We start from the raw sequence: 13,595 nt of genomic DNA, 5'->3' as shown, positions 1-13,595 counted from the left end.
AGATGCAGCACCTTGCACTTGGCCTTGTGGGACCTCATGAGGTTTTCATGGGCCTACTTCTTGAGCTTATCTGGGTCCCTCTGGATGGCATCCCATCCCTCAACTGCACCACTCAGCTTGATGTCGTCTGCAAACTTGTTAAGGGTGCACTCAGTCCCTCTCTCTATGGCTTGATGGAGACATTGAATAATGCTGATCCCAGTGCAGATCCCTGAGGAACATCACTTGTCACTGATGTTCATTGGGACATTGAGCCATTGGTCACTACCCACTGAATGAGACCATCAAACCAACTCCTCATCCACCAAACAGTTCACCCATCAAATTCACCTCTCTCAAATTTAGAGAGAAGGATTGTTGTGGAGAATCACGTCAAAGATCTTACAAAAGTCCAGATAAATGACATCTGTAGCCCTTCCCTTGTCCACTGATGTAGTCACTCAATTGCAGAAGTCCACTAGGTTGGTCAGGGAACTTATATACATCACCCAGATTTCCTGAGTTCATTCCTCTGTTCATTTCAAGTACTTATAATCATTGGGGTGGACATGAAGTGGCTCAAAATGTTGTATTGTCATAGCAGAAATATCCTTTTGCCTATATGAACAACTGCACAAATGTATTGCACAGTTTTAAAAGAGTCTTGCAAGAATAACTATAAATCTATAGCAGACTTTTTGCAGCCACAATGCCAGCAAAAGTCACCCCCCCCCTACCTAACATAGTTATGCAGGCAAAGATTTCTGTGTGTGATGAACAACGTATTTCAGATACCACCATCTTCATGTCACCATTTACATAGGTGGAGAATTTTTCAGTTACAGACACATTTTAAGCCTTACTATACTAGACCTCATCTTGTTTAAATTTGTACTCCTTCACTGACCACCCTTGAAGGTGAGAGAGCAATAGCCCAACAGGCTGGGAGATGGTTGACACAGCTGGTCATCACCTCTTTACAGCACACTGTGGCATAGTCACAAGGGGCAAGACACTGGTCATGAGAGGTTCAGGTCTCCCATGCATGCTCATACCCAAGACGAGATCTGTGAATCTTGTATGAGCACTGATATCATCACCTTATCTCTAAAAGTTATTTTAAAGAATTAGGATTTTTTTGCTGAAGGTGGACTTCTCGTTGATAAGCATTCCATTCCATATATGTGGTCTAGTATAATTCCTGAAAACCTCAGCAACTCATCCAGCAAATCAGTCATTGGGGTTTTCTCTGTAGTTAGTGGAAGGAGAGTGGGACATCTTCAGAGGGCAGCAAAATGTGTTTCCAAAAGAAGTTAGGTAAAGTGCCCTCTGGAAATGCTTCCCTTCCTTCCCAGGGGAAACCTGGGCTATTGACATAGACCAGGCACTGGGTTCTGATTTGTTGAATGCTGAAGGAGGTAAATATCTCCCAGAGGGATTATTGCTGTCAGCTGGCTCTGAGCGATAAAATCTGTAATACTGAAGATCTTCTATTAATATTTACATGGTATATATGTTTTGTACCTCACTTTGTGGTTTCAATAACACAGAAAACACAGCTATTACTTATAATGCACCACTCACACCAAACACTGAACACTGAAAGGCAAAATTAATAGGTAACACAATTTACCTCTTTGTACTTTGGTACCATCTCTTGCTAAGTACTGACCCTAGCCCAGCTCTGAGCAGGGGTAAATGTCTGGGCAGCCATACTCTCTTCAAAAGTTCTTTTGAGTTAATTGGTAAAATGTAATGAGTTCATGAAAGCAAAGGCACTGGAAATAATTTAAAGAGAGGGACAAGTTCAGCCAGAATCAGGTGATGTTCTGCAAATCCCTCTCCAGTCTTCTGAAGGGGAGTACAGCTGCTCAGTGCAAACACAGGATGAGTTAAAAACACACTCAGAGAGAAATCATTCTTATCTGTCTCCCTCCTAGCAGCTGCTCCAAGGAAAGCCTGGCAGGTCAAATAAATAAAATAGAAGAGAGGTCACAGAGTTGAAGTAAAGTATGCTGATGAAGTGGAGTTTATAGCCTTCTTTCTGTCTTTCTTTTTATACAGACTTTGTTTCAGACTGGTCTCCTTTACATGAAGCCTCTATCCATGGGCGTCTGCTTACTGTGAAGAAACTCATTGAACAGGTACCCCTCCACCAGGCTGATGTGGTCTCTGCTGGGTTGGTTCAGTGGTTGGATGCAGTCTGTGCTTTACTGTGAAACTTCCAGGGTGAGAAAATCATGCTGACCAGACTGCAGTGAAATCTCCATGTAACAGGCTTTTTCCCAGTTCCTTGCCCAGTGCAAGCTCTGTGCACTAAGCTGATGATGCATTGAACTATCCGGGGTGATACTTTAATTCTGGTGCAAGTAATGGGAGCCTCGTTGCCGGGATCTCTGGATGGCTGAGGGATTCCCTCTGCAGCTCCTGTGCCTGTGAGCAGCTTTTGGGGACAGCTCTGGACTCAACTTCTGTTGAGGCTTCAATTCAGCCACTCACACATTTGTTTCTGAAACACCCGAGGGTATCCTGGGGTCCTGCTGGTGCTGCAGAAGGATAGGACTAGGGAGAAGTGATTTCTGGATGTCACCACTTCATTTCTTTGAAGTCCTTGGATTTAGCCAGTGTAGGAGTTGATGGAAAGGGAAAGGATATTGGACTCTTCCAACTTAACCTTCTGAAGCCCTTGCTAGAAACAAAAGATCTTGTAGAATGAAACCAATGGTTTCTAATACAGGGACTGGCTTTCCTTCAGTGGGTGCCTTGCTGCAAAGGGCAGAAAACACTTAAAGACCATTTCAGGATTGGACCCAGTCAAGCAACCGCAGACTCAGTGGGCAGGAGGTCAGAAGGCTTAAGCAGTGATATAAAAAGGCAGCAGTCACAACCCTGCCAAGAGCCTTAGTAGCAATTTTTAAAAATTTTTTATTATTATTATTTATTTCATATTTTGCTATTCATGGTGTACTAGAAAAAAAATCATGCTGATTTCATAACAGGATGTCTGTATTGTGCCATTGGACAGTCTGCTACAGCTTTCTGTGCTGATTAGCAGTGTGTAGAAGAAAAGACCTCTTGTATGTTGTGCCAGTATCCACTCCAGCCCCTTTATCTGCTTACTTTTTGAGATAAGAAGCTACAGGCAGTTGAGGAAGTCTGATTACATACAACTTTAAAGACAGAAAGTGGTTGTTGTTGCTGTTGTTGTTTTGTATGGGCCTTTTGGTAGCTGGTTGTAATGATTTTTTCTGTTATCTTATCAGGGGAGTGATGTTAATCTTGTTACAGCAGACCAGGTGTCTCCTCTCCATGAAGCCTGCCTAGGGGGTCATGCTGCCTGTGCCAGTGTCCTGTTAAAACACGGCGCTCAGGTGAGTGCATGATGGACAGACTGTTGCCTCTAGTGTTAGTATATTGTATTACCACATTTTAATGCTAAGTGATGCCATGACAGGGTCTCACTGTGATTTACACTCTGTACTTACCTCTGCTTAAGGTACTTATGTAAAATGCACTTCTTTATATAGCAAGCCAGAAAGCACAGACATAACCAACAGATATTAATGTTCTTTAGATGAAGATGCAATGTACGAGAACAAGGGGAAGTTCATCTTGCAAAGGGTTTATAATCTCTCAGCAGTTAAGGGTGTATTTTATTTTCTGCACACATTAATCTCATTGGTATCAATATGCAGAGTCTCAAGTAGAGGTGTAGGACTGCTGGGATCAACTGATAATAAAATTGAAAGAAAATGAAAACAACATACAAGTAAAATGGTGAAATGGTGTCTCGTGGTCACTACTTTTGAAGCTAATGTCAAAATTATCATAAGAAAGTTGACTCACACATATACTACCTTTTAGTTTAAAATTAAAAAAAAAAAAAAAGAAAAAAGTAAAAGAAGGGGAGTGCTGCACACTTTCAGCCAGAAATGCACTATTTTAGGAGAGAGCTTTGGGCAGGTGTGGTTCAGCTGAGATGACTGAGAAATGGGCACACATTTAACTTGGTAACTCCCAAGAGACCCTGGAGTGGCACTGAGTAAATATATTTTTTGTAGGAAAGACTTAGGTGCAATTTAAAAAAGTATATTTTTAATGATCATGTTAATAAAAAGTCATAATCTTCAGAAGCACCAGGAAGTTTTGGCACAGAGTTAAATAAAAAGTATTGAGAACCCTATTACCTTATGAGAAACTGGATAATTGTCATCAATTTTGAAATAACAAGAAGACAAATAAAATGCCTGATTGAGTTATTTTCCCCCAGGTGAATGGAGTGACTGTTGACTGGCACACTCCTTTGTTCAGTGCTTGTGTCAGTGGCAGTGTGGCTTGCTTGAATTTATTGCTGGAGCATGGAGCCAGCCTACACCCACCCTGTGACTTGGCATCCCCCATCCATGAAGCTGCTAAGAGAGGTAACCTCACAGGCATCAGCCCTCCTTTCCAAGTTACTAGCAGTGTGTTGAAGTAGAAGAGAGAGATAAAGAAGGTAATTTTCTCAGTTTGGGTCATGTAAAATGCCTTGCTAGTTGGTCTCATCATGAGGGGTGCAATTCTTCCCACCCCTACTGCTCATCAAGGGCAGGTCAGCTCAGCGTCAGATCCTCTGAGTTCACATGGTGACACCTGGAAGGGGATGCATTATCCAAATCAGCCACCTAAAATGTGGACATTTGAAGGAGAAGTCTGACTATCTTCAAAAGCAGTGGAGAGAAACACGGAGGGATTAATCTCATCTTCAGTAGACATCTGAAATGAATCAGATAAAATCAGATAAAATATGAGGCCTTTAACCTGTTTTGCTGAGTGTGGCTTTGCAGCTCCTGTTCTCCAAGCTGGATACACTGGAATGGATGAAAGTATTACACTACCACCTCTTGACAAAACATTGAATCTTTGCCAAACGTCACCGTTGCAACAGAGAATTTGCTGGGGGAAAAAAAAGTCTGATCTCTCTGAGTTGACTCTTCCTTTATCCCTTTTAAGGTCATGTGCAATGTATTGAACTCCTTGTGTTCCATGGGCTAAATATAGATCACAACATCAAGCATCTGGGTACTCCACTTTATGTAGCTTGTGATAACCAGCAAGTGAACTGTGCCAAGAAGCTGCTTGAGTCAGGTAAAAATAAAAATAAAGAATGGTGTACTTTTGTTTCCTGCAACAGCTATCTTTGGATTATCTTTGCATCAAAGATTTAGAGACCCTCCTGCCTTGGGACCTGGAGAGGTTTCACTCCTAATGGCAGTCCTGGGTTGAATGTGGTAGTAGGGTGACCAGGGTCTTCTTGACCCGGGAACTAAGCTTTACAGCTCCCAACAAAATGATAGGTGATTCTGTATTTCACATGACTGATGGTGCCTGGACCTCTTTATCAAGAAGTCAAAAATAACTTAATCTAAATATTAAATGTTTGCTATTATTTTCTTTTTTCTGATAGTTTGTTTTTTGCTACCTCCTATATATAGAAATATGTACTATAAAAACATTATAAATGGTTTTGAATTAGCTCTGCAGCTCACCCTTCTTAAGGTGTTTTAGGAACCATTATTCCAGAGTAACAAATGGGGGAATTCTCATCAGGGATGCTTATACCCTCTTCTACCAAGGGCCTCTAGAACTTTTCCATCTTTACATTTTTTACCCAATAGATACTTTGGCATTTGGAGATTCCACCAGCTTAAGCCTCCAGTACAGAGCATGTATATTGAGGGATGGGGAGTAAAGGTGGGACATAGGTGGAACTATACCTTTGTCCTGCTTCAAGATATCCATGAGCTGGGCTGTGGATGAAGGACTTCCTCATGTACCATTCCTCTGGGATCGTTTTCTTAGTCACAACCCCACTGCTCCTCAACCAGTGTGAGTTCTGCATGTGCAAGTTGTAGTACCAAGCCCAAACATAAAGCAGTCCACCTCTGCCTGGATGCTACATCATTTATGTGTTATTCAGAGCAGTAGCAGCTAGTACAGTAAATGGAAATAAGCTACTGTATAGTCATTATTCTTTCACAGTATTCTTTGTCATCTCTTGGTGTCCAGGAGCAAATGTGAACAGTGGCAAAGGCCTGGACTCCCCTCTGCACGTGGCTGCCAGGAATTGCAGTGTGGAGCTGGTGATGCTGCTGATGGACTTCGGAGCAGACATTTGGGTGAAGAACGCTGATAACAAGAGGCCGATAGAGCTGGTCCCACCTGGCAGTCCTGTGGGCCAACTATTCCTGCAGAGAGAAGGTGCCCCTTAGTTCTTGTTTTATTTAGGGAAAAACTATGCAGACTGTTGCAAAAGGCTATGCTGTTCCAGGCTACTAACACCAGAAAACCTTGAATAACTAAGCTTGCCTCTGTTCCCTGGCATGGAACACTATGTTTTCTAGTGCCAGAATATAGTGGCTCACTAACAGTGGTTATGGTAAGAATAATAACCCATCTTGAACCTTTGCATTGTGAATCTACTGCATTGGGGAGCAATCTTATGGAGCTTGCAATATAATGAGTAATAGATTTTAGGGTGAAAAAAATAAGCAAAACACTCCTTAGAAATTAATGGTAGCTTTTTCTCATTACATAAAACAGTGAAGTTAGGGAGGATCTCTCAGTTCCTTTGTGTCTGAGATGGGAGTAGAGCCAGGAGTGTTCTCTGGAGCAAATGCAGGCAGCAAACCACCTCTGATGGGAGTTGAGGATAACCAGTGAGCACGAGGACTGGCATCTTTGGTTATACAGTCAGTTTTGCGCCAGATATTGGTCTCAGCACAAACGCATAAACGTAAATTTGCAACCAGAAAAATTTTAATGCATGTGATAATAAAAAAAAGTATATTGAAGAACTTATTTTCTAGTTCTTTGTGCTAAACTTTGATTCTTGGGCCAAGTTCTTACACAGATGCAAAAGTATCTTTAAAGTGAAAGACTATACTATTTTTTTTTTTTTTGGTGAGCATTAAGGAAAATTGCACAGGAATGATATAATGAATATATATATATTTATATACATTTAAACATTAGGCTTTTTTTAAAGGCCAGGACTACATGCTGAATAATCCAGCAATATAATCATAAACTTTAGGAAGTATCTATTTTGTATATGTAAATTAAATAGTTCCAGGTAATTTTATTTTATTGATTATGAACTCTTTAATTAATTATGGAGAGAAATGTTACTTGCCATTCTTGAGGGAAATTAGACTAAGGTCTCTAGTGTCTGCTCATTTTTGTATACTTGTCTTTTTTAGATTTTCTCTCAGTCATCAAGCTACGATGACATTACTAAATAATCTGGATTTTCATTGTTATAAACAAGCTGATGATGGTGTAGTCCATGACTTTATTATGCCAGTTACATGTTGATGTGATTGTTGCCATGGAGAAATTTACACCAAGGTAGAACTGGATTAAAAAATGATGAATCAGGCCCTGCTTGAAATAGTAACAGGAAAATAATAGCATGGAAGCAACTGTGCTGTCCATGTTATGCATGAGCAATGGATATTTGGTTTCCCAGCCTAATCTATGGTGCACAGAGTAGTGATCTTTCTGAGTTCCAATCCCTGCTCTGCTTGACTCCTGACTCCCATGGCACTGTGTGTGTCCTGTTTATTTGAGATAGAAAAACAGGCACACCCTGTGGAGCTGGCCCGAGAAACTCTGCTGACAGCTCAGGCAGTAAGGAACTTTTCTAAGTGAAACTCAGCAATCAAAATCAGAAACAATAAATACCTGAATGGATTTTTTCTGTGGAATAGTGTTTTGCTGATGTTCTCCAACATGCCCTTCTCTGAGTAGGGTCATGCCTGAAGGACAGCTGATATGTGACTTCTTTGGCCGGCTGAATGATTGCAATCTGGAGAGTGGTGCAAATACTACCTGTCTTGTTTCACACAGAGGTTTGGAAATGTGCTGTGGGGATCATTCACCCCACCAGCCTCATGACCCCTCAGCACCAGCTGATTCTCCCCTGCCCTGCCCCCAGGCATGGCTTCTCTCCCCCCACACCCCAGATACCGGGGAGCAGGAGCCCCCCAGCCCATGGCTTGGCAGGCTGCAGGGAGTGTGTTTTGCCAACAGAGATGAGCTGGTGAGCGTGCTGACCCAGTTGCCCTCCCAGAGCAGATGTAGTACATGTTGTGGTTTCCCTTGCCACACCTTCACCATGCTTCTGGGCCACCTCACACTCTGCTTGCATTGCAGGAGGGTCCTACGTGTGGGTGGGAGAATTAGCTAATGATCCAAAAAATGTGCTGTGTTTTTGAAGAGTATGCTTGTGCTTGCTAGTATTTTCCAGTGTAGTGTCATGGCTCATATGATAAGTCTTCATGTTTTGGGTTTGGTTGCTTTTTCTTTTAATGGAAGCTTTTTTTTTTTAAATGTGAGGTTTATAGTCACACCATTTATCTTTGGGATCAGAATGCTGAAGTACAAGTGCACTGTTATAGTGCAATAGTCAGTTTAACTTGCCCCATATAGGCTTGCCTTGTTTTGTACCCAAGAACAGGGTAACTAAGTCACATGCTGACTCCTAGCAGAAGGGTGCAGCCCTTTGCACAGTCTTTCGGTAGCACAACAGTTTTCAGCCTTGGAGAGCTGTTGGAAATGTGATGTCCTGCATGAGGCAAGTCTCAAAAGCTGATCAAAGCTGCGACCTCGCTGCATTTTTACTGGAGACTCCCTTCCTTCCCACTGCACTGCAATCCTCCACCAGCACTAACTCTTCAGCTCTCAGAGCACTGCTATCTCAGCCACCAGGCAGGCGGGCATGGGCGAGTGGCACCTAAAGTGTCCCCTCCCAGCTCACTTACCACCTCCTTGCTTTCTGCAGTGTCTCTTTTTATCTGCTCCCCACTCCTAGCGTCCAGCCCCAATATCCATGCCTGTCCTTCTTACCTGCCCTCCCACAGTCCTCCGCCACCCTCCACACTGTGGTCCCTCTGCGAATGATGCCCTGGGGGGCTGAACACTGACAGGTACAACAGTTAAAACTTCACATAGGATCTACCTCTTCCTGAAAAAGATAAGTGACCCAAATAAGTGTATTATGGGTGTACAATAAGTGTATTATACTTAGATTTTTAAAAAAGTGGCAAAGATTCTTCAGCATGGCTCGCATTTATCAACATGGGACTGGTTAATCTGGAAGTTTAAATAAAGAATTATATAGCGTTTCTTTTGCTATGTGTTTGTCACTGTTATGAATTACATCTCAAGAAAGTAGTGGACTGAAAATTTGGATCTCACAGGGGAAGTGAGGGGAAGGAAGGACTTTTAAGGTAGTATCAATTATCTCAGACAACACAAACTGCTTCACACTTGATCAGCTTAAAAGGAAAGGCTGATGCTGTTGATGCTAATTGCAGCTGTGTAATGACAGTGGATTAATTGTGGACTGGACTGCTGGTTGGCTGATGTCCTTTGGTGGGTGAAGGTTTGGCTTTTCACTGCTGAATGTGAGAACCTGGTGAGAGGTGGGTTGCAGGAGGTGGAGGGAGCAGTGATGCACAGCTACTGTTTCAGTTTTATAATTTTGACACTGTAAAGCCATGTGTGTAACTTTTCCCCTACCTCTTTCTACAGGGCCACTGTCCTTGATGCAGTTGTGCCGCCTGTGCATCAGGAGGTGCTTTGGATACAAGCAACATCAAAAAATAACTGGACTTCTCCTCCCTGATGAGCTGAAACATTTCCTTCTCCACATTTGAGCCTTTAATTCAAAATGGTGCCTTTAACAACACAGCAAGGTTTGTTGACTCTTTTTTCATCACTAGTGTTGCCAGTGTCTGCAATGTTAACTTATGGCAATTTTTGATCTCTAGTAAAGCCTGGGTCCAAGAAGCACAAGGCTGACTGACTTGCTCAGTCCTCACTGCCACCACTCCCACCAAATCCATAATTTGGAAAGAAACAATCCTGCATGGTTACATGGTGAATCTTGGAAATGTGACTTGAGAACCCCCTTGAAAACATAGAAAATTAACATTTTAAAACAGATCTCCTGATTCTCTGGCACAGTTTCAGAGGTCTTGTGATTGACAACCCCCAGTCCAGCACCAACAGCACTTCACTCATATGTTAGCACACTAAGGAGTAAGCAGAACTCACGAGCCTGTCATCTGTGAGGGCTGAACCCACACCAGTGTACAGGTAAGGGAAGAGAACCCAACTGAACCTACTTGCCAAACAAGAGAGGCCCTCTGGCAGAAGTTATTTATTTTCTAAGGATATCACACTGCAGACAGATAAGCACCAAACAACAATCATCTGCATTTAGGCCAGCATCTGAAATAGGCATTTCTGCCATGACAGCAAGTAGGTCAGTGCTGATGGCAGCTTCCTACAGTACAATAATAGTGAGGGCAGAGTTTTTAATCATCCATTAAAATCACTTATTCCTGATACTTTGAGACATAAAAGAGCTACACTTCAGAACTACACATTTTGTCCTTGTAGCATATTATTTTTCAAGGACACAGGCTAACAGGCTATCAGTTGCAGGCGTTGAGTACCTCCCTTTTTTGCCCTGAAAATTAGATGATATTTCTTAAGCATTTTTCAGCATGCATCAGAAAAACAACAGCTTCTATCCCCTTTCCCCACTCAAGAAAAGAGATCATCTTAAGAGTGAGATAATCTTTTTTTTCTTGGAGAGTTGTTACCTCATAGAATTTTCCATGGGAGTGGTAATAATAACACCTCCAATGTGTGGCCATAAAACAAACAATGAAAATACTGAAATTAAAATCCATTCCAAAATAAAAATATAGTGGACAATTTCTGCCCCCTGCTCAGTTGCTGAGCAGCTGACTCAGTGTATGATATATGTGGTCCTTATTCCACTGAGGTCATAAGAACACATATTCCCTCCAGCTAAACTTTAACACTGGGCATTTTTCTTTCCCTTTCAGAAACAGGTCCTGCTGCCACAAACCAAAGAGAAGTTATGACCACTCTATGCTCTCTTGGGTGCTCCCCTGGAAATATCAGCTGCCTGATACTTGTGGGAGCAAGGATGAGGAGACTCCAACTCTTCTTCCCTCTTGACCTTGCCCTGTTCCCTCTTGAGCTGTGAACTATGGTGCATCTGCATCGCCTGAGAGCAACAGTGTACCCACTGCCTCCCATGACGAGTTGCCACCACATATTCCCTGTGTTGGAGGGGCAGGCCATGCACTTTGGTGCTTCTGGAGCACTTTCATTTCACTGTGGAGCACTGTAAGAGTGGGCTGGGTGTGCAAAAAGTGTGATGACATCGTTAACACTGGCAATGACATATGCAGAGTCCTCATCTCATAAGTGGAGAGACTGGCAGCCTTCAGACACACCAAAGCTTATTTTGATGTTTACCACTGTGCCAGTGTGTGTCATGCCAGCCTTCCTTTCACATATGGGAAGTTAAAGAAGAAGGATCAAATGCTACCTTAGATGCTGGTATTTGATGTAAATTACAATTCAAATCCTCGTCTGGACAACGTAACTGCTGGCTGTAAGTATCCAGTATGATATTTGATTTCTTTGTGCTGATCAAACACAGCACAGTTCTGTTGGTTTTGTGGGACACTAAATCATACCCTAATGGGACAAAATGACAAAACCAGTTATGTCTGTAGCTACTCTGGTGATAGAGACACCTGGAAATGTTCATTTATCTGACCCAATTCATCACACATATTTGAGCCATGTAAAAATTAACTGGCTGGTTTAAGATGGCCTTCTAAATTATTTCCCTCCTGCTGGGGAAGAAGAATGGACATCTGTCTTTGCAGAGGTTAAATAGAATAAACCTATTCATGATGAAGGCTGAATAAACCTATTCATGAAAATAAAGGCATCTTGAATGGGAAAGGTGGATCCTTCTAAAATCAGTATCTTAAGCCGAATCCCCTGTTTAAGCTGAACAGGCTGGGAACAGACAATGAACCAGTGCTTAAATATTGAAAGTGTGAAGAATCCTTGCTTTGGTGACACATTGGAAAGCTGAAGATTCATCTTATTATATTTGAGATGATGGAGAAACATTCTTTTTACATACCAATTTTATCTTTTACCTTTAGACATCTTATTTTGTAACTTCAGCCAATGGGTTTATAGGAGTAATGCTAACACCAGGAGAAAACTACTCTGAGAGTGTGGTGAGAGTGTTGCTTCTGATTTGATTTTCTTCTGGAAATTTCATGATATGACATTGTTTACTTGAATTTTCTCTGACCAAGTGTAATTAGGATAAATTCTGTATGCTCAGCTTGTATCATCTCGCATGTTTGCTTATTTATTTTCATATAAACTGTGATCAACACTGGTGAATTATAGCTTTATGCATCAACACTTATCCAGTTATAAACCATAAAAGTTGTACAAGATGCAAACTGAATAAGCTCATTATAGGTGAGGTTTGAATTTTTTTTCTGTATTTGAAACCATTCAAAATGTAATGCAGAACTTGAATGATTGTCAGGAATATATTCTATCAGATTCTTTCCTATTGTTCTAATAGCAGTTTAACAGTAATTAAGGTTCAATTTTGTAGGCTATTTTCTCAAAAATAAATGGTTTATACACTTTTGTTTGTTTTTCACTCATTTTTTAAATGATAGCCCTAATTTTGTGGATTGTCTGATACTGTGGAATTTTGGACTGAATTTTGTTTGCAATCCTGCATACAAGTGGGTAGTGTACAAAATAGTTCCTTTAAATAGAACAATAACAAAGATAAGACTAAAATGCAAATACTCTGCAAATATTGCATTTTGCTGATGTTTTAAGGTGGAGCTGGACTCTGGCAATTTCTTTTCTGCTCACTTGGGGGTTAGTGAAAAGGAGACAGAGATGACACAGAGTAGGAAAAGATGTGAATTAAGATGGTCCCTGTGTAAATTAAAGTTTGTTTTGATTTGTTTGTTGGGGTTTTTTTAACTGATTTTCATCAATTAGTTTCCTCTGCTGCCTCGGCAAAAGGCACACTTAATGTTCTGGGTGCCATTGTGTTTCTACACTACAGGAACCCTTTACTGGATGTGAGGGGGTGGAGATCCCTGTATGGTCATAAGTCCAACGGGTGTCTGTCAGTTGGGTACACTGTGGGGCTGAAGAGATGTGGAAGGGCAGTAATTCCCTCTCCAGGGGAGAGACTCTGGGAGTCCCTGCCCACAGAGTCTGGCTGAGAGAGAGGGCAGTGCCAGCGAATCACTTTACGTGATATTGCTTCTGCTAGATACAGAGCTGCTTATGAAAACTGAAACTAAACAACCAACACCTCGACAGAATAAAACAACAGATTTAAGCAAGAAAATGATCTTTTGTTTTATTGAAATATATCTGATGCAACAAATCATTGCAAAGTTGTTTTGACTCTACAGCAGTTGCTAGGTGGGATCAGACATTGACCAGGACTCAGTTCTTCATTTTGCATTTGTGCAAAGGTCCACAACTGCCCTGCCCATTTCTTGTAATTTCATATTTTCTCTTACCTGGAAACCACAGACATCCTAATCTAATAAGTGTAACATACAGCTTTTCAGAGTATGCAGAAAATGTCCTCTTTGCTGTCCACTGACATGAATTTGTTTCGAGATGACTGAGAAGGAAATAAATTTTACTTTACTAGCTTAGCAAAATGGGAA

General features: G+C 41.5%; 1 protein-coding gene across 1 annotated transcript in view; it reads left to right on the top strand.

Moving 5' to 3' along the window:
• ASB9 (ankyrin repeat and SOCS box containing 9) overlaps positions 1–12,532 on the top strand; it is an 18,019-nt gene extending 5,487 nt beyond the window's left edge. Inside the window, exons 2-8 of the mRNA XM_027689170.1 lie at positions 2,044–2,123; positions 3,243–3,350; positions 4,250–4,400; positions 4,972–5,106; positions 6,028–6,219; positions 9,556–9,719; positions 10,884–12,532. Coding sequence (XP_027544971.1) covers positions 2,044–2,123; positions 3,243–3,350; positions 4,250–4,400; positions 4,972–5,106; positions 6,028–6,219; positions 9,556–9,680 — 791 coding nt within the window. The 3' untranslated portion in view covers positions 9,681–9,719; positions 10,884–12,532. The remainder of the gene's footprint in view (positions 1–2,043; positions 2,124–3,242; positions 3,351–4,249; positions 4,401–4,971; positions 5,107–6,027; positions 6,220–9,555; positions 9,720–10,883) is intronic.
• Positions 12,533–13,595: the final 1,063 nt, after the last annotated feature.

This window comes from Neopelma chrysocephalum, unplaced genomic scaffold (assembly GCF_003984885.1).
Source record: "Neopelma chrysocephalum unplaced genomic scaffold, ASM398488v2 Primary Assembly neopelma1_76, whole genome shotgun sequence".
Lineage (NCBI taxonomy): Eukaryota > Metazoa > Chordata > Aves > Passeriformes > Pipridae > Neopelma > Neopelma chrysocephalum.
Note: the sequence above shows the minus strand (reverse complement) of the source record. Positions and strands in the feature narration are given on the sequence as shown.